Here is a 21,878-nt window from a genome sequence, read left to right on the forward strand (position 1 = left end):
TGGGCCACCCTGCATCCACAGATGCTGCCTAACCCATTGAAGTCCTCCGTATTTTGTTTTTGGCTTCAGATACCAGTCACTGCTAATTTCTAGGTAACCAACTAAGTTTTTAAATTTCACAACCTGAGCTCAAAACCTGCACATTTCCATATCACTGGTGAGCTAGCTTGACATAACTCGAACTGTCTCGTGTGGTGTGTCTCATGTTGTGTCTCGCGTGCTGTGTCTCGTGTTATGTCTCGTGTGCTGTGTCTTGTGTTGTGTCTAGTGTGTTGTGTCTCGTGTTGTGTCTCGTGCTGTGTCTCGTGTTATGTCTCGTGTGCTGTGTCTTGTGTTGTGTCTCGTGTGTTGTGTCTCGTGTGTTGTGTCTAGTGTGCTGTGTCTCGTGTTGTGTCTCATGTGTCTCGTGTTGTGTCTCGTGTTGTGTCTCGTGTTGTGTCTCGTGTTGTGTCTCGTGTGTTGTGTCTCGTGTGTTGTGTCTCGTGTTGTATCTCATGTGTCTCGTGTTGTGTCTCGTGTGCTGTGTCTCGTGTTGTGTCTCGTGTGCTGTGTCTAGTGTGCTGTGTCTCGTGTTGTATCTCATGTGTCTCGTGTTGTGTCTCGTGTTGTGTCTCGTGTTGTGTCTCGTGTTGTGTCTCGTGTTGTGTCTCGTGTGTTGTGTCTCGTGTGCTGTGTCTCGTGTTGTGTCTTGTGTTGTGTCTCGTGTTGTGTTAGTAGGTCATTCATCGAACATTCAGGTCTGAATGGTTATCGCCAAAAGAAAAGATTGATCTGGGCTTCTTCTGTGGGAAAATAAAACAGCAGGGAAACCTGATGGAGAAGTATGAAAAGGTTTGATAAGGATCAATGACATTTTTGTGACTGCTGGTGGCTGAAGTGAAAAGCAAAAGTCGGGAATAGAGAAGTTGCATTGTTACCAATAATTCCAATGGGGAATCCAGGAGAAACACTCCACAAAAAGAATGATAAAATGTGAAACTTGAAGCAGTCACATAAAAGTGCGTGGGGTGGAGTTTGGATAAGGGAATGAGGGATGAAGTAACAGGTTATGCTACTAAATTGAAGATGGGAGCAAGTATTAATATAATGAATTGAATTATCTGTTTCTGTGCTCAATGGGTGGCATGGTGGCGCAGCAGTACAGTTGCTGCCTTACAGTGCCAGAGACCCAGGTTCGATCCTGACTACGGGTGCTGTCTGTACGGAGTTTGTACGTTCTCCCTGTGACCATGTGGCTTTTCTCTAAGTGCTCTGGTTTCCTCCCATACTCCAAAGACGTACCAGTTTGTAGGTAAATTGTCCCTAGTGTGTAGGCTAGTGTTTGGGGTGATCGCCGGTCGGCGTGAACTCGGTGGGCCGAAAGGCCTGTTTCCGCGCTGTATCTCTAAACTAAACTAAACTAAGAAAATGTTTAATGTCATTTTATGTCATTTACATCTTTGACTTTTAGCCAGGAAAGACAAAATGGGTGGTGTGTTTGTTGCTATGGTTTTTTTTACACAGAGGTGATTGTTACAGGCTTGTGATGTCATGCATCTCCTATTTTGACATCAGGGCGTTACTGTGACAACACAAGGTTGGCGCTGAGTGACATTGAAGCTGACCCACCAGAAGGTAAAGGATCACCGCTGGCAAACAGTTCACTCTGTGTTTTCCACACGCTTGTGAGACCTACAGATTTGTCGCTCAGGTATGGATCAGGAAGTTAGGAAATCCATTATTTTTTTCAGTTTGGTTTATTGTTAAATGTACCGAGGTACAGTGAAAAGCTTTTGTTGCATGTCAGCGGAAAGACAATACATGATTACAATCGAGCCATTTACAGTGTATATATACATGATAAGGAAATAACGTTTAGTGCAAGGTAAAGCCAGTAAAGTCTGATCAAGGATAGTCTGAGGGTCACCAATGAGGTAGACAGTAGTTCAGGGTGGCTCTCTGGTTGTGGTAGGATGATTCAAGTGCCTGATAGCATCTGGGAAGAAACTGTCCCTGAATCTGGAGGTGTGCGTTTTCACACTTATGTATTTATTTACGTAAATACAAGTAGATTTTTTTCACTTCATACAACAATTATTGTTTATAAAGCAGCGGGTTTCAACAAATGTCATATTACTAATTATTGTAAAATTAAAATATATTTATCTTGATGAGAACCTTGGTCTAATGATGTCCAAGTTATGCAGATGGACATGCTAAGAGGAAGCTCTCTTACACATATTTCGTTTTTAATCTAGTGGTGGGAGATATTTGTAAACTAGTTGATGTGGTGTTTGTAATAACTCTTCCCAAACCCAATGGCTACATTGGTGGTCAAATGTCTGTTGATATTCACCTTGAATTTATTCAATAACTATGCTGCCATAGCTCTTAGAGAATCTTACAAATTCATGATCCCGAGAGGAAGTTAATCTCAAGTGGTAGACTACTTGTGAAACTCTGCCCCAAGTTGCAAATATTCCCATGCAGGGAAGCATCCTCTCAGCACCCAACCTGCCAATCTGTCTCAGACTTTGATATGTCTCCATAAGATCACCTCTCATTCTACTAAACTCAAATGAGTATAGATCTAAGCCACTTAACCACTCTTCATATGTTAACCCCTTCATGCCAGGAACCAACCTGGTTGACCGTGTCTATAGTGTTTCCAATGCACGAATATCATCCCTAAAATACAAAGAACAAAACTGTATGCAGTATTCCAGGTGCCAAATCACCAGTGCCCTGTGAATACACCTCTAGTTTTATACTCCTTTTCTCTTGCAATAAAGGCCACCATTCCATTAGATTTCCTCAATAACTGTTGCACTTGCATGCTAAATTTGTGTTTTTCTTATATAAGGAACCTCAGGTGCCTCTGTCTTATATAATTTTGTAGTCACATTCCATTTAAATAAATATCTGCCATTTTATTCTTCTAAGTAGATAATGTAATGGGGTTTTTTCGGTATTATTCTTCCTCTGTCAATTCTTGCACTCAATCTATTTGAATCCCATTGCAGGATCTTTGCATGCCCTATTAAAACTTGTTTATCCATCTATCATCCAAGTCAATAATATGGATCAGAAATAAGTGAGGCCCCAGCTTTGATCGCAGTACCAACCCATTAGTTAGTGCTTGCCAATCTGTAATTAACCCATTTATACATCAACTCTATTTTGTTTTACATAGTCAATCTCATATTCATACTAATATATTATCCCCAACTCTGTGAACTCGTGCAGTAACTCTATATGTAGCACCTGACCAAATGGCTACTGGAAATTCAAATGCACTATATCTTCCAGTTCTCCTTCATCCAATCTCTACATTTGCATTCTAAAGAGTCCTAACAAACTTGTAAAACCAACTGTCCTATAGATGCTGCTGAAGGTCTGTCTATGGCCTCCATAGTAATGACTGAACCACTGGGCCAATCCAAGTGGTAAAGATTGAGCTGCCGGGAAGAAGCCCTATTTAGCCAGCTCCTCAACTGAGGCATAGACTGAGTGTCCGGGGCAAGCATGAGATGCCAGTGTCTCGTCTTGCCCACAGACAATGTGGGACTGTGCCCTCACAGTCAAAGGCAAAGACTGAGCCACCATGGGGGATGGTGGATAACCCAGAGAGAGCTACCATGGGGGATGGTGGATAACGCAGAGGGAGCCACCATGGGGGATGGCGGATAACGCAGAGGGAGCCACCATGGGGGATGGTAGATAACCCAGAGGGAGCCACCATGGGGGATGGTAGATAACCCAGAGGGAGCCACCATGGGGGATGGTGGATAACCCAGAGGGAGCCACCACTTCAAGCACTAAAGCTGAGCCACCAAGATAAACCTGAGACCGCCAGCACCTCCTCTCGAGGCAAGGGTGAATTGCAGGGAGAGGGTTGACATCATCACGCTTCCTCTTTCGAGATCAGGACTGAGTTCAGGCTGGGACAAGCCCGAGTTCGCCAGCGCCACTGCACATGTGCACTGCTGGCGGGTAACAGCACCCCCATGCATTCCTGGATTTTATTACCAACTAGAATAGGGTGGACTCGTTGGGTCCAAACCTCTCCTAAGGCAGCCACTAACCCCGGTCCCGGCCCCTGGCAGCCATCACGGCGGGTGCCGCCTCTTCTGCTCTCCTCCCCCCTCCTCATTGGCCGCCACTCCCGTCACTCAGGCGTGTCACGCACGCCCCCCCCACCCCCGGCGGCCATCTTGGGTACCACCGCCCCCCCCCCCTCCCCATTGGCCGCCACTCCCATCACGCGGGCAGGTCCATCTTGGGCACGGCAAGTGGAAAAGGGATTTAAGGGTTTTATTAGAGTTTAAAATGTCAAGAACTTTTAAAATATAACACCAATTTGAATGAAACTTGCTACTGGACACCCCAGGACCTCTCCTTCGGGCCCGGCAACCCTCCACCAACTGACGAAACTCGCACTGCATCCCCCCTCAAACCCCCTTTATCCCCCCTCCTCCCCTGCCCCCCCTCTCCTCCCCTCCCCCTCCTTCCCTGCCCCCCTCTCACCCACTCAATCCCCCCTCAACCCCCATACCCCCTCCTCCACTCACCCCTCCACGCTTTGTGATTCTCCGGCACTCCCCCCCTCCTCCCTCCCTCCCATCCTCCCTCCCCTCCTCCCTCCCCTCCTCCCTCCCCTCCCTCCCCCCCAGCTCCCTCCTCCCCTCCCTCTCCCCTTCCTCTCCCTCGCCCCCTTCCCCTTCCTCCCCCCTTTCCCCTCCCTACCCCCCCACACACCCACTCCATCACCTCCTCAACCCCCCTTATCCCCTCCTGCTCCCCCCCCCCCACTCACCCACTCCATCACCCCTCAACATCAACGGGCCCTAAATGCGCGGGCATGGACCCATTGGGTTCTGCGCCCGCGCGGATCCGGCTGCCATCTTACATAACTATCAGATCAACGGGCCCTAAATGCGCGGGGGCGGACCCATTTGTTCTGTGCACACGCGGATCCGGCGGCCATCTTACATAAGTATCAGACTAACGGGCTCCAATTGCGCACGTGCGAATCCGTTGGATTCCCATTGTGACGTCAAATGCGTCTGATGGCCAGGGGAGATGGAACCATTAAAATGTGAATAACTTTAAAATTGTAACAGCAATTTGAATGAAACTTCCTCCAGCCCACCCCTGGTGGGCCTAAAATTGTAGTGCTATTGTGTACTGTTTTGGCTGTATTTCAGGATTAAGCAAACTGACAAACCAACAAATTGAGAGTTTTAGGATTATACTAGACCAAGTGGATCCGTTGGGCCCAAACCTCTCCTGCATTGATGCAGCACCCTCTCCTCCCCCACTCTCCCTCCCCGTTCCCCCCCACTCCCCCCCTCCCCCCAAATGACAACACAAACATACAGTTAACAATTAAGCATAAAGCATAAACACATCAAAACAATAATGATACACCGTTATGGTCTAAACATGTGGGGGGAAATAAACCAGAGCAAAAAAGAGACTACAGACTTTGGTTATTGAGTAGAACTATCACTCGTGGGAAAAAAAGCTGTTTTTATGTCTGGCTGTGGCTGCTTTGACAGTCCGGAGTCGCCTTCCAGTGGAAAGTGCTTCGAAGAGTCTGTGGCCAGGATGAGAGGGGTCAGAGATGATCTTGCCCACTCGCTTCCTGGCCCTTGCAGTGTACAGTTCATCAATGGGGGGAAGGTTGCTGCCAACAACCTTCTCAGCTGTGCGAACGATCCGTTGCAGCCTCCGGATGTCGTGCTTGGTGGCCGAGCCAAACCAGACCATGATGGAGAAGGTGAGAACGGACTCAATGATAGCAGTATAGAATTGGACCATCATTGCCTGTGGCAGATTGTGTTTCTTCAGTTGCTGCAGGAAGTACATCCTCTGTTGGGCCTTTCTGACTGTGGAGTCGATGGTGGTCCCCCGTTTAAGGTCCCTGGAGATGATGGTTCCAAGGAACTTAAATGACTCCACAGATGTGACTCCACAGATTAATCTCTATCTGCCATTTCTCTGCACCTTTCGTACTTGATCTGCATCCCGTTGTATAATCTACCAGGATTCTTCGCGGTCCATGATCCTGACAGTCTTGGTGTCATCTGCAAACGAACTAACCAACCCAATGGCGTTTACACTCAGGTCATTTATATACAGTCCACCCTTGTTTTAACGGACCCTTTTATAACAGACTTTGGTTATAGCGGACGGACCTGCCATCCCGGCTCACACGGCCTCTCCATACCCGGATTCCGATGCCACTCCCAATTCGCAAGGTGCACCAGCAAGCCCTGCTTCATCCATCGCGTGATCCAGTTGGCATGGCTGTTGTTGTGGTTCACAATGTAGCCCCTGGGGCCAGTGGTTTCTTCGGGCTGCTGCCACTGGCAGGACGCGCTTGGTCACCGTGGGGCTTCCACCAATCTCACCAGCTGCTGCTTCTTCCTTCACTTTGTCCACTCCTGACTCCCCCGCTGTCACTTCCACCTCCTTACCCGTTGCCTTGTCCACTCTTAAAAATGATGTCGTTGTGATCACTATCTCCAAAATGCTCTTCCACTGAAACGCCAGTCACCAGGCCAGGCTCATTTCCCAACGCAAGGTCCAGTATGTTCCCTTCTCTGATTGGACAATCCACAAACTGTCTCAAGTAAGTGGATCGTGCAACGTGGATATAAATAACACATGGATGCACTTAACAAATTCTGCCCCGTCTACATCTTTGGCTCTGAGCAAGTCCCAGTCAATATTGGGGAAATTAAAGTGTCCCACTAAGACAACCCTGTTGCTTTGGTATCTTTCACTAATCTATCTATACATCTGTTCCATCTCCAACTTACTGTTGGGTGCGCCCATAGTACAATACCATTAGAGTGCTTGCATCTTTCTTATTTTTAATCTCTTCCCATATTGTGGATGAACTCTCCAATATGTCCTCTCTAGAGTGCTACTGTGACAGTCTCTGATTAGTAAAGCAATCCCCTCCACCTCTCTTTCGTCCCTCTCCAACAGTTAAAAGACATTTCAACAGGTGCATGCACAGGAGAGGTTTAGAGGGATATGGATCAAACATAGACAGGTGGGACTAGTGTAGATGGGGCAGCTTGGTTGGCATGGGCAAGTCGGGCCAAACGGCCTGTTTCTCCTGTGCTGTATGACTCTATTTCAATGACTCTATGTCTGAAACATCAAAACCCCAGGATATTGAGTTGCCTGCCATGTCCCTCCTGCAACCATGTTTCTGCATTGGCCATAACATCATAGAACCAAGCACCGGTCCAGGCTCTATGTTCATCTGCCTTCCCCACACCTTACATTGAAATATACACACTCCAGATTCACCATATTCCTTCACCTCTCTCCTTCCTTTGAGACTTACTGGTCCTAATTTTTGCCGTCCCAACACTAATTCCAATTTCTGGCCTACCTCGCTGGTTCCCATCTCTATTTTGAGTTCCGTTTGTCCACAGACTAGAGAGCTCGGGTAAAATATCCAGATTCTTTAAAAAATGGGTGTTTGTTGCTGAAGGAACAGTTATTTGTGGTAATTGGGAGGCTGGGATATGTTATACTCATTCCAAGGACTCAGAGTGTGAGATTTCCTTTCAGTATTTTCTTTGCTTTCTATCCATGAAAGGGTCAGTTGACCATTGAGTTTGGTGATGTCAGTTGTGTCGTCTTCATTGGGGAGTTTGAGTGTGGCCCTGGAGGAACAGTGAGGAGCACAGGGAGGATGCTTGTGGGAGGTGCTGAGGTCAAAGATCTTCCTGCATTCTCTGGCTCTCGCGACTTGGTCTCGTTAGTTGCCTTCAAAGTTGATCTAGGCCCATTTGTTCAAAGTACAGCAGCCTGTTCCATCCTGGGCAAAAGACTCCAGCTCTTTTGCAGGAATTTCCACGATTCAGGATTTCATTGATGCAACCTTTTCTTACACATCCCTTGTTCTGGTGGCAAGGACTCTGTGAGCTTGGCATGTGGGCTCAGCGTTCATCCCTGGAGCTGGCTTCATTGCTGTTTGTCTGCCACATTAATTTCAGAGGTTTGGATTTTAAGATTACCAAGTGTATCAATCCAAATTATATTTGCTTGTGGTCATTTTTTAAATGGAGTTGCAATTTTGCTGCCTCTCTTTCCTTCCCTTTTTTGTTTGAAGAGATGGCCAGTTTGGACCACTGAAATGACCGTGTGATCTGCACCACTGTACTGTCATCTAATGAGCATGGCTCAGTAATATAGAGTTAGCGACCACGGAGCAATGCAATTATGAAGCCCAATCGCTGGGCGATGCAACTATGAAGCCCAATCCAAGCTGCCACCACCGAAAAATAAAGGCAAACTTTTGATTTTTGTTTTCCATATAAGAAACCTCTGGACCGATCTACCCCAATATTGACATGTAATTTCTAAAGGGAGTCTAAAGTGTCTTAAAGTGTCACAACTAAAGGTCCCTGCTGGTTCCAAAATGGTGGAGAGAAGCAGAGGGAGGCTGCAATGGCGCAGATTGTGTGGGTCATGGAGGGCTGGGTTGGACTTGAACAGTGGAGATCAGGGCGGCATTGGAAGTGGGAATCAGATGGGATGGGGCTCTGTGAGGGATGTTCTCAGGGAACTTCTGCTTCTGCATGAGGGTGCCTAAAGTCCACTGCTGAACAAATCTGTCCTTTCTGTAAACAGTTTTGGACGTTGCGGTGTGAAGATCATGCCATTTCTGGAAGCTTTCCAAAAGTGGTGGTACCAATACTGCTCCTGCAACGTGGAGGAGGATGAAGAGGTAGGTTGCCAAACTCCGCACGTTGTACAAACAGAGAGAAAGATGTGCATATGCTGTCTTGTGAATAAACCTCAAATTTTATATGTTGTGTCTCAAAATATTCATAAGGACTTTATAACATGAAATATGTTTTATCATAAAATGAGTATGAAAGGTCCTTCCTAATAATTACAGTGCAGCTGGGCATAAAAGTCCCATCATCGGTAACTTGCAAGCAGGGGTGCACAGCTGCCGGAGCTCACCGGAGCGCCGCTCCGGCACCTCTGTAAAATATAAAGCCAAACTAAACAGCGGGGAATTTAACAGCAGCCGCTCCGGCACCAGTTACAGCTCCGGCACCTAAAAAATTAGCACTGCAACACTACTTGCAAGGGACACCAATGTGTACATGAAGGTGTTTTGGTGCCACCAATAGGCAAAGAAGCCTGCTGCGTTCTAAATAAATATTTCCAGTTACAACAAAATCTGTGCGTAAGTTCAGTTTGGTGATGAAACGGCGTTATTTTGATTTTAGGTTTTTAGCACTAATGACCTCAGAATTCCTGGAAGCTTTTAGTTGGTTGGCCTGCTGAAATGTTTGACTTGTTTATCCCTTCAACAAGGTCAGGAGTATTGCACACAGATTATCTGTCAACGTAGTTGAATGAAATCATGTCGTTTCATCATCAAATTGAACTACGCACAGATTGTGTTGAAACTGGAAATAGCTCTTCAGTACGCGGCAGGTTTCTTTGCCTATTGGCGGCACCAAAACACCTTCATGTACACATTGATGTCCATTGCAAGTTACTGATGATGGAACTATTATGGATGGCTGCATTGTAATTATTAGGAAGGACCTTTCATACTCATTTAATGATAAACATATTTCATGTTATACAATCCTTATGAATATTTTGAGACACAACATTTAAAATTTGAGGTTTATTCATAAGACAGCATATGTACAGTATTAGACGTTAAAGCTTTTATGCTAAACTAACTTAAATAAACAACATTACACTACAGCAAAGCAGGCTTTTCACACGACTCAAAAGATAGATACAAAATGCTGGTGTAACTCAGCAGGACAGGCAGCATCTCTGGAGAGCAGGGATGGGTGACATTTTGGGTCGAGACCCTTCTTTAGACTGAGTCAGGGGAGAGGGAGACGAGATATGGAAGGGACAGGTGTGAAAATGACAGATCAAAGCAGATGAATCCCAAGGAAATGTAGAATGGTTCATTGTTGGCTGAGGGGAAGGTGACAAGGAGGTGTACAATTAGTAAAATTGATCAGGAGAACAGTGAAACTAGTCGGAGAATTGGGACGGAGCGAGAGGGAAAGAAAGGATTACTTGAAGTTAGACAAATCACTATTCATACCGTTAGGTAGTAAGCTGCCGATGCAAAATATGAGGTGATGTTCCTCCAATTTAAGTTGGGCCTCACTCTGACAGTGGAGGAGGCCATTTATTGAGTTGTACCATCACAGCATATATTGTGTTCTGATGACATTTTTTAAACTCGTTAGTGGGTAATGAAATAGGAATGCCAAGGGGCAAGTTTCTAAATCAACGGATAAACAGCGAATCAACATTGCGACATCCCTAAAATACAAGAATATTATTGAAATGCCACCTAAGCTTCACAATCTGGTCAGTGAGCTTGCATTTGCACTCAGCGAGCTGAAGTTAACTCAAAACTAAATAAGTTAAACAAGTTGTTTTTTGTGGCATTTCAGTGCTGTTTTGAAATTAAAACTTTCCATTTGCACCAGCTTGAAAGGGCAGAGACAGGTTAAACATAGAAACATAGAAAATAGGTGCAGGAGGAGGCCATTCGGCCCTTCGAGCCTGCACCGCCATTCAATATGATCATGGCTGATCATCCAGCTCAGTAACCTGTACCTGCCTTCTCTCCATACCCCCTGATCCCTTTAGCCACAAGGGCCACATCTAACTCCCTCTTAAATATAGCCAATGAACTGGCCTCAACTACCTTCTGTGGCAGAGAATTCCACAGACTCACCACTCTCTGTGTGAAGAAATGTTTTCTCATCTCGGTCCTAAAAGACTTCCCCCTTATCCTTAAGCTGTGACCCCTGGTTCTGGACTTCCCCAACCTCGGGAACAATCTTCCCGCATCTAGCCTCTCCAACCCCTTAAGAATTTTATATGTTTCAATAAGATCCCCCCTCAGTCTTCTAAATTCCAGCGAGTATAAGCCTAGTCTATCCAGTCTTTCCTCATATGAAAGTTCTGCCATCCCAGGGATCAATCTGGTGAACCTTCTCTGTACTCCCTCTATGGCAAGAATGTCTTTCCTCAGATTAGGAGACCAAAACAGTAAAACAATACTCCAGGTTGTTACAAAATTAGCTGAGATACAGAGTGCAGGCATTAGTGCTGAATGCCTGTTTATCAGTCTGAAGGGTTGACATTTATCATCACTTAAAAAATAATTAGCAAGTCATTTACCTCATTGCAGTTTGCGTGGCCGTGCTACGTTTGCTACTAGAATGTTCTCTTTGAGTTGGTACCTCCAGTCCCATGGGCTTGCCTCCCCTGATGTTCTGATTCTCAATTGACCGAGTGAGTGTTGGCGTATGGACAACATACTCTAAATATTACCAAGGAAGGTGTGGAAAACCTGGCAATATGAAAGAGATGGCTTTGGTTACTTTATCTTATGTTTTAATATTATAATGCTAGGATATTACCTCATTCCTTCCTCTAATCCCATGCACCATTTTGTATGGGATAAAGGATAAATGTTTCAGCCCCCCCCCCCCCACCATTACCCTTGGTCTTTGGCGAAGCTGTCCGTGGAGAACACTGTGCTGGTGAATCCCAGCAGCACCGTGACAAGCCTGGGAATTGGAAGTGGGCAGGAAAACATCAGCTTCTAAGCTGAGAGGGGAAGGGTTAAAAGGTGACTTGAGTGGCAACTTCCTTTACACACAGGCTGTCAGAGGAAGCAGTAGAGACTGCTACAATTACAATGTTTAAAAGACAGGTAAATAGATAGGAAATGTTCACAGGGTTATGGGCCAAAGGCAGGCAAATAGGACTAGCTCAGGGAGGCAACTTGGTCGTCATGGACAAGTTATGGAAACGTCAAAGACTGGACGGCATAGCTTAAGGCTAGAGGGGGGGGGACGTTAAAAGGAAATGTGTGGGGCAATTTTATTTTCCACAGAGAGTGGTTGGTGCTTGGAATGCGCCTCTAGGGATGGTGGTGGAAACATATGATAGTGATGTTTAAGAGGCTTCTAGAGAGCACATGGATACAGAGGGGATGGAGGGGTATAGGTCATGTGCGGGCAAAAGGGATCAGAGTAACTTGGCATCACGCACAGTTCTGCTCCTCCCACTAGCCTACCTCCTATTGACCGTTTCATGTGTGCAAGTCCAAATAAACCCTGCTGCAATAAACATGGGCATCCTTCCCACGGCTGCAATCTCACACCCAGTCAGCTGCTCAGTAACCATGCTTTAGCTCTCAGCAGCGATGTTAATGTTGTTTGCAGGCTCTTGACGATCTGTTCTTTGGCGAAGACCTAACTTTCCAGCTCCATTCTCAGCCTCTTCTCGCCCTGAACATAGTTCAAGGTGATCTGAACGACCTGAGTCCTGCTGTGAGAAACTTTGTGGAAGAAAGTGCGAAGCTGTGTCAGCCAGCCGACATCCACATCTGTGATGGAAGCGAGGAGGAGAACAGGCAGATTCTGGCCCTGATGGAGGAACAAGGAATCATTAAGCGTCTACACAAATACCACAATTGGTGAGCAGCTTCCCTTTCTGCAGTGTACCTAGATATAGGTGTACTATACTTAGGTACCTATACTATAATATACTGCATTTAGGTACCTGTACCTAGGTACATTATTCAAAGTGCAACAGCTTTTATTTTTTAGTTTAGTATAGTTTCGACACACAGTGTGGAAACTGGCCCTTCGGCCCACCAAGTCCGTGCCGACCTGCGATGGCAGTACACTAGCACTATCCTACACACTAGGGACAATTTACAATTATACCAAGACAACGAACCTACAAACCTCTACGTCTTTGGAGTGTGGTACGAAATCAGAGATCCTGGAGAAAACGTCATGGGGAGAGTGCACAAACTCCGTACAGAGACAGAACGCATTGTCAGGATTGAACCCGGGTCTCTGGCACTGTAAGGCAGCACATGCACTTTTGGTCAAGATTTTCATTTCCGATTCCTCGACATCAGCAACCACACATGTACTGTGGCCGCAAGAGCAGGGTCAGAGGCCGGGTGTCAATTGACATTCTACACCTGACTTCCCCGAACCATCCCACCATCGACAAGTTACCAGTGAAAGGTGTGAGGGAATGAATATCCTCCACTTGCCTGGAGTTGCACTGTTCCAACTGCAGTCAGCAAGCTCAACACCAACCCACACCATTGACACCCCATCCACCACCCGACACACTGATTCCCTCCACCACTGGCGCACAGTGGCTGCCGTGTGTAGCATTTACAACATCCTCTCTAATTACTAACCCAGGCATCTCCAGCAGCACCCATGATTTCAACCACGGGCAGCTTAGTGGTAGTTGTTGCCTTACAACAAGAGAGACCCAGGTTCAAGCCTGACTATGGCTGCTGTCTGTATGGAGTTTGTACGTTCTCCCTGTAACCGCGTGGGATTTTTCCAGGTGGTCTGGTTTTTTCCCACACTCCAAAGACGTACAGGTTTGTAAGTTAATTGGCTTAGGTAAAATTGCAACTTGTCCCGAGTGGGTAGGACAGGACAGGGCTAGTGCACGGGGGTGATCGCTGGTCGGCACAGACTCAGTGGGCCGAAAGGCCTATTTCTGCGCTGTATCTCTAAACTAAAGTCAAAAAGTAAACCACTGGGAGGGACAAAGGCAGCATGCACATGGGAGCACCACCACGATCTCCTCAAAGGCTTGCAAGTCAATAAACGGAGGATTCACCTGCAATACACAGGCTGTAAATCAATAACACAAGCACAACCTTAGCAGGGGTATGTGCAGAGCAGAAGGCCCAGCCCTAGGACAGCATTCACCTCTGTACCACTGGTATTTTCATCACAACTCCAGCCATCTGTCGGACCTGGCAGAGGTTTCCCTGGTCTGTGTCAAAGTGCAGCTAAATAGCAGGCCAAGCATTCATGGCATTGCAATCCCCATATCTACATGCAAAAAGGAATGTGTCAGGAACCAGGATCCCAGTCTCAAGAGAAGACATTGGCCTTTCAGACTCAAGATGAGAAGACATATCTTTATCATCAAGAGGGAGTCAAATTCTTCCCGCAAGAGGGATATGGAGGCTCAGTTGCTGAATATATTAGTTTTAGATTTCAAAGGCCTTGAGGGGTATGGGGGATGTGCAGAGAAGTGGAATCGCAGTGTAAGACCTGCCACAACCTATTGAAAGGCAAAGCAGGCTCGAGGGGCATGTATGGCCTCCTCCCGTGTCAATGTCTTACGGCGAATTTGACCACTGCAACTTTCACCACGGAAGGGGAGTTTTCAGCTTGTAAACTGATACAGAGAACAAGAGAGTTAATTGTTTGTACAGTTACAAAGAATGCTTCACTAAGTTAATGAAGTAAAATGATACAGAGAACAAGAGAGTTAATTGTTTGTACAGTTTCAAAGAATGTTGCAATCAGTTAATAAGTTTGAGAAATTGCTACTTGATCAGGAATTATCATTAATAAATGCCAAACAAATCTGAAATGTCAGCATGGCTGGTCCTCGCAGCAAGAAATAGATCATGAGTCCAGTACATTTTCAGTGACCCGACACATCGACATGTACAGATTTAGATGGAGTACACATTGGATAAACTGCACCCCCTTCTCCTCAGTAGTTCACATCACACACATGAATTATATACAACATTTTACAGACTTGTCCTGTGCACTTTGACCAGTTGGTGCCAGAACTGTGCGGTGGTTGTGAATGCCACACTGCAACGATGCGAAGGTGAGGTTGTCAGTGTGGGCAGTGACTGACCTGAAGGAGGAGTCACCGCCTCTCGTTCTCATCACCTTTTATCACCTCCAGCTGGCTGGCTCGCACCGACCCCAGGGATGTTGCTCGTGTGGAGAGTAAAACGGTGATTGTGACCCCTGAACAGCGGGATACCGTTCCCATAGCGAAGAAAGGGGAGAGCCAGCTTGGCCGGTGGATGTCCGAGAAGGAATTTGAGAAGGCCTTCAACGCACGATTCCCAGAGTGTATGAAAGGTAAGGCGTTGGCTCAATCTGCAATATCTCCCAGCTACTCCTTCACGTTGACTAGTGAGTTACGCTCATTGACCGTGCAATAATAATGCCAGAGTCACTGATCTTCAGTGTGGATGTTACCAGGCCTGAGCCTCGTGGCATTTGGCCACATTCCTCAGCACTTAAATGACCAAACGAGGTTCCAGATCTACACCGAGGAGCCAGGATCTCTGCAGCTGACAATCATAGACATTGCAAACAAGTTTCCAGTCTGCGCTCTTTGGACATATTAGTGACCCTTGCCAAATTACACAGTGTAGCTTGTACTTATATAGGAACACTATCAAATTTGACAATGTAGATATGTGCAATAACTAAAATTAAAACTCTCCTGAACATTTTTGTAATAAGGAATAAAGAAGTGCCCATGGACTGACGTCCTTGCTTTGAACCTCCAGGTCGCACGATGTACCTGATCCCGTTCAGCATGGGGCCTGTGGAGTCGCCTCTGTCCAAGATTGGCATCCAGCTCACGGACTCGCCCTACGTTGTAGCCAGCATGAGGATCATGACTCGCATGGGAGCGGCTGTGCTGGGGGCACTGGGCAGTGGCCAGTTTGTGAAGTGTCTCCACTCAGTGGGCTGTCCTCTACCACTGAAGAGTAAGTGTGGCCCTGCTGTTTGACCGGCTTGTGCTGTGTGGGTGCTGGGGGGGAAGGGGTTGTGCACTTTGATGCAGAAACTTTGTATTGAGCCTGTGGTGACGATCTCCCTCTTGTGTACAGAGCCACTGGTGAATAACTGGGCCTGCAACCCGGAGCTCATCCTGGTCGCCCACATCCCTCAGCGCAAGGAGATCATTTCATACGGGAGTGGATACGGCGGCAACTCGCTGCTGGGCAAGAAATGCTTTGCCCTGCGCATTGCGTCGAGGATGGCCAGGGACGAGGGCTGGCTGGCTGAGCACATGCTGGTGAGGAGACGGGGGGGACAGCTCCTTGTGGAGGGTTAGTCAGCGGCTGCAGATTATCAGTAACCCGGCTCTGCTCCCAGCGTCTGACCGGCCTCTCCCCTCCTTCCACAGATCCTGGGTGTGACCAACCCCAGAGGCCAGAAGAAGTACATTGCTGCCGCTTTCCCCAGTGCTTGTGGCAAAACTAACATGGCCATGATGAAGCCCACACTGCCCGGCTGGAAGGTCGAGTGTGTGGGAGATGACATCGCCTGGATGAAGTTTGATGAGCAAGGTTTGTGGGTTTTGATGATTCTCCACAGTTGAAAGCAAATGAAACAAAATATTGAGGACATTGTCCAATTTATTGCAGACCCTGTGTCTGGTGTGAGAATGGAAAACCCTGTTAACAAAGATCTTCCTGCTCCTCTCCACAGGGATCCTGAGGGCAATCAACCCAGAGTACGGCTTTTTCGGTGTTGCCCCGGGGACATCCAAGAAAACCAACCCAAACGCAATGAAAACCATTCAGGAGAACACCATTTTCACCAACGTGGCGGAGACCAGTGATGGCGGTGTTTACTGGGAAGGAATGGATGAAACTCTTCCTCCCAACGTCACAGTGACTTCCTGGAAGAACAAACGGTGGACGCCAGCAGATGGAGAACCTTGTGCACACCCCAACTCCAGGTTCTGCACTCCTGCCAGGCAGTGTCCAATCATGGACCCAAACTGGGAGTCTCCCGGTGGCGTTCCCATTGAAGCAATCATCTTTGGAGGGCGGAGGCCGAGAGGTACGGGAGTCTATTCTGTAAAGGAGCGCTCAGAGGCATTAGACGGTCAGTGTGCAGGCTAATAGCACTGTACTGAACCACTGCTCAATGTGCTGAGGAGAGCCCCCACTGTGGTCAAGTGGCAATTAGATGGAATTGTAAGGTGTTAAATCAATCAATTGAACTGCACGAGATTATAACCGTTACACAGTCCTCACACATGATCATGTGGCATGCTACTCATGTGTGACACTGATACAATCCCTATGATCAGCAGGGCAGTTACTGACAGCTCCCCGATCCTACAATCTATGGGGCAGTAGGTCTTCCTACCAATATGTACAACCTCATTGACATAAATGTCAAAGACCGGTGTTCTGTTCCAGGTGTCCCTCTGGTTTATGAAGCGTTCAACTGGCAGCACGGAGTTTTCATCGGAGCAGCCATGAGATCGGAGGCTACAGCAGCAGCTGAGCACAAAGGTACGGCACGAGACGATATGATGGAACTTTATTTATCCCAAGAGGGAAACTGATTTGCCAACAGTCATCAATACAAGATACATGCACAGCGAGACCATGACAGTGTACAGTTCAGTCAGACAGAGAATACCACAGCATTGTAGCGCTGTTGTTACAGACGGAAGGTGAGCAACAGTCAACACACAATCCAGTACTCTGCAGCACAGGAGGGTAACATTGCAACATGTAATGCAGGGCAGAATAGAGTCATTTAGAAATTTAACAAAGTCAAATTGCACATGAAATACAATAATGTAGTGGCACAGAGCACAATAACATTGGAGGAGAACATGCACTAACATTGAGAAAATATGTTGGGAAGTGTATGCCAGGAACATGGAGCTTTGTTCAACATGAGACAGGGAGCTTTACCCTAACATTTGAATCCAGGACAATGGTCGTGGCATGCTGGGGTTTGTTTCCATAAACTAACATCCCATTAGCCCCGTGATTCCCGTGTGCCCTTCGGTACCAGTTCTTTACACCTCCTCTCTCGCTCTTCCTCAGGCAAGGTCATCATGCACGACCCTTTTGCCATGAGGCCTTTCTTCGGGTACAACTTTGGCAAGTACCTGTCGCACTGGCTCAGCATGGAGCACAGGCCCAAGTGCAGACTTCCCAAGATCTTCCACGTCAACTGGTTCCGCAAGGACAAGCAGAACAACTACCTGTGGCCCGGCTTTGGTGAGAACTCGCGGGTGCTGGAGTGGATGTTCCGTAGGGTCGAGGGAGAGGACTGCGCCAAGTTCTCTCCCCTCGGCTTCATTCCCGCCGACGGTGCCCTGAACCTGGAGGGCCTGAACAACGTGAACATGGAGGAGCTCTTCAGTGTCGAGAGGGAGTTCTGGGAAGAGGAAATAAGAGAGATCAGGAGATACTTTGATGAGCAAGTCAACAACGACCTTCCCAGTGAAGTGGCCAATCAGCTGCTGCAGTTAGAGCAGCGAATACGTGACTTGTAACCAGGGCCTGCCAACAGGACTATGGGCAGTAACCGCGATCAGATATTTAAGGATACAGAACCTCCCCCAATGGGTCATCTGGTTGAAGGAGTGAGTCCGTCCATGCAGAAGCACACAGACCCCTCTCCTGATTGTTGCTCTGACCTGTGCTGAACTAACTGACCTCCTAATCAGCCGTCAGAGGCAATCAGCCTCAGCAACTCACGGTTTAGTGAGGAGTGGGTCAGAGTTTATGTCCCTGTTTGCCATTGTGTGTGTGTGTGTGTCTGTCCCCACGCATGCACCCATGCTTGTACGTGTACATGTACACGTGTGCGTCCATGGCTGTAGTCAGGGTATGTGCGTGCACAACAAGAGGGCAGCCATTCAAAAGGGATTGTATGGAGGTCAGGGCCTTCTGGAGCCTCGTGTGGACTGGGTGAATACCTGAAGGCGAGATTGTTCACCAATGGAGGGTGAGAGGGAGAGATAGCTCAAATTGCAGTCAAAGATGACAGAACCAAATAGAAGAACATCTTTTGCTTATGTGTAATAAATTGATTATTTTAAAAAAAAGTTTTTCATTCTGATTGCTTTTGTTTTATAACAGACACACTTGACAAGCTCCATAGAGTCGCAGGTTGTATTTTGTGGTTTAAGCATTAAAACGGACAAGTGAAAATCCACAATTGCATCTGTTACCAAATGCCTTTTGAAGTGTCCCAACCCAAAATATCACCAATTCATTTTCTCCAGAGATGCTGCCTGACCCACCAAGTTGCGCCCAGCATTTGCATTTTGTGTCTACCCTTGACAGTCCAGCAACTATTTTGAGTTTCTTTGAGTTTATCTAAATCCTGAAGGATTCTGACAATTTAATTTTGGCTGCTGTCAATTTTTTACTTGAGGTATGCATTTTGTTTGTATTACGATTTTATCATCATGGGCGTATCTTATAAAATTGATGTTTAGTTTATATGACCACATCGACTAGTGTGGTATGCACCAGGTTATGTCAGGTCTAATGGAACTTCCCTCCCTTTCCATTCTATCCTTGCAGAAGTAAAGCTTGACAATTTCCGCAGGCTGAGAAACGATTTCCAGTCCCGCAGAATAATGGCAGCCCACGGGAGATTAAACATTGTCCTCAAGAAACTGTCCGGCAATAGAACAAAGTGAGAACAAGGATACTGTCGAAGGTGAACCAGAGCTTACGCGCGGCTGATCTGAAAGCTGGCGTAGTGGTCAGTGCTGCTGCCTCACAGCTACCGACACCTGGCTTTGTCCTGGTGCTGTCTGCCTGCAGTTTGCATGTTCTCCCTGTGGCTGCGGGGTTTTCTCCCGGATTCGATGTTTCCTCCCACATCACAAAGACATGTCGACTGCCAGGTTAACCTGTCCCGAGTGCAAGTGTGAAACAGGAGATTTTATTTTTGGGAAGGTGAAGAGGTGAGGTTGTGAGAAGGAAGATGGGATAATTATCGACGCATGCTTGACTGACTCAACGGGTCAAAGGGCCTGTTTCCGTGCTGTGTTATTGGAAAGAGGGGGAGCAAAATGTGGAATTTGTAAAATGCATACTGGTAGAGACACATGGCATCCTCAGGAATGGGGGTCAATGAGGACACAATCCTCTCAACCCAGGCATCAGCCTGGTGAATCTCCTTTCGACCTCTATTTCTATATCAATTTTTTTAAAGGGACCAAACCTGTGCAAATAATCCATGTGTGGCCTCACCAACATCTTGGAAAACATGAACAAAACCTCGCTATTCTTACACTCCAACCTCTTTGCAGTAAAAGCCAACGTGCCATTTGCTTCTTAACTGCTTGGACCTGACTGCTATTTTTTGTTGTTGTGATTTATGCACAAGAACGTCTGGATCCCACTGAACTTCACCTACATGCTGTCTCTCTTCGTTGCAGGCAATAATCCCCCTTTAGGCTCCTCTAACCAAAGTGCATCACCTCACACTTCCCTGCAATGAACTCCATTTGCCAGGTTTTTGCCATTTCAAGATTTGTAATTTACATCATCATCTTAGTTGGTAGCGATGGATACAGTGTGTGGTGCGGTAGCAGGATTCGCAGATACTTGTAGAATCTGACGGGCACCTCGACGAGAACGCTCCTGCTATGGTGCCGGACAACCTGGCGCAGTCTCAACAGACTGTGGACAGGCGTGGGGAGGAGCAAATCGAACACGCTGAAGCGGGGATGTACTGAAGATGCGGCAGACTGCGAGTGCGGACGGGGCCTCCAGACTATGGAACATCTCCTGAGCTGTGACATGCTGCACGACACAAGCACTGTAAAGAATCTTGCAGAGGCCAAGGACGTGGCACTAAAAGTTGCTCGCTATTGGCAAACAGCTGTGTGATGACACGAATAAATAAATCATCACCTTCGTGATTCCACCACAAGACGCATGTTTCTCTCCCCCGCCTTTCAGCATTTGCAGGGACCATTCCCTTCATGTCTCCCTGGTCCAGTTCCCACCAACCACCCCCCCCCCCTTTCTCACAATGTCACCTACTTTAACCCTTGCCAACTGCGTGCGATGCAGCACTTGTCCCTTCACCTCTTCCCTTCGCACCAGTTAGGAAAACAATCTTACTTTCCAGATGAAACAGTGATTCTTCACCTGCTCTTCTACCAATCTAGTGCACTGCATTTGCTGTTCACTGTGCAGTATCCAGAGAAACCATTCGCAGATTGGATGATTATATTACAGAGCACCTGCGTTCACATGGCTTTGGGACCCTGAACATCCTGTTGCATTGAAACATGGAAAATAGGTGCAGGAGTAGGCCATTCGGCCCTTCGAGCCTGCACCGCCATTCAACATGATCATGGCTGATCATCCAACTCAGTATCCCGTACCTGCCTTCTCTCCATACCCCCTGATCCCTTTAGCCACAAGGGCCACATCTAACTCCCTCTTAAATATAGCCAATGAACTGGCCTCAACTACCTTCTGTGGCAGAGAATTCCACAGATTCACCACTCTCTGTGTGAAAAAAAACGTTCTCATCTCGGTCCTAAAAGACTTCCCCCTTATCCTTAAACTGTGACCCCTTGTTCTGGACTTCCCCAACATCGGGAACAATCTTCCTGCATCTAGCCTGTCCAACCCCTTAAGAATTTTGTAAGTTTCTATAAGATCCCCCCTCAATCTTCTAAATTCCAGCGAGTACAAGCTGAGTCTATCCAGTCTTTCTTCATATGAAAGTCCTGCCATCCCAGGAATCAATCTGGTGAACCTTCTCTGTACTCCCTCTATGGCAAGAATGTCTTTCCTCAGATTAGGAGACCAAAACTGTATGCAATACTCCAGGTGTGGTCTCACCAATGCCCTGTACAACTCCTGCTCCTATACTCAATTGCCTGTCACTTAATTTCCACATCCCAGTTCACTCTGACCTATCAGTCCCTGGCCTCCTGCATTGTTGCAAGGAGACCTGATGCAAGCTTGAGGAACAGCACCTCATCCACCTGGGCATGTTGTACTCTCTAGACAACATTGAATTCCACATCCTCAGGTAACTTAATTTCTCTGTCTGTAGCAGTCATCCATCTGTGGTATTGGCTCAGCTTGTTCTTGTTTTCCTTTGTTTTGGCTCCGGGAGTTTCCAGTCTGACTCCTCTCTGCATTTTGCAATTCCCAAATTCATTTGGTCTATGCTCTGTTGTCCTCGCGCTCACTCTCTAAATGCTCCCATTTACTCATTAACCTGATAAACATG

The 21,878-nt window shown here is 47.0% G+C and overlaps 1 protein-coding gene across 1 annotated transcript; it reads left to right on the forward strand.

The window, feature by feature from the left end:
* Window positions 1-8,665: 8,665 nt before the first annotated feature.
* LOC144604623 (phosphoenolpyruvate carboxykinase, cytosolic [GTP]-like) lies at window positions 8,666-18,153 on the forward strand. Its single transcript, XM_078419242.1, has 9 exons — window positions 8,666-8,737; window positions 12,303-12,502; window positions 14,785-14,966; window positions 15,404-15,607; window positions 15,731-15,918; window positions 16,030-16,192; window positions 16,335-16,691; window positions 17,057-17,152; window positions 17,699-18,153. Exons 1-9 carry the CDS (start codon window positions 8,666-8,668, stop codon window positions 18,151-18,153), a joined length of 1,917 nt encoding a protein of 638 aa, XP_078275368.1.
* The last annotated feature ends 3,725 nt before the right edge of the window (window positions 18,154-21,878 follow it).

This window comes from Rhinoraja longicauda, chromosome 22 (genome assembly GCF_053455715.1).
Source record: "Rhinoraja longicauda isolate Sanriku21f chromosome 22, sRhiLon1.1, whole genome shotgun sequence".
Classification (NCBI taxonomy): Eukaryota; Metazoa; Chordata; class Chondrichthyes; order Rajiformes; family Arhynchobatidae; genus Rhinoraja; species Rhinoraja longicauda.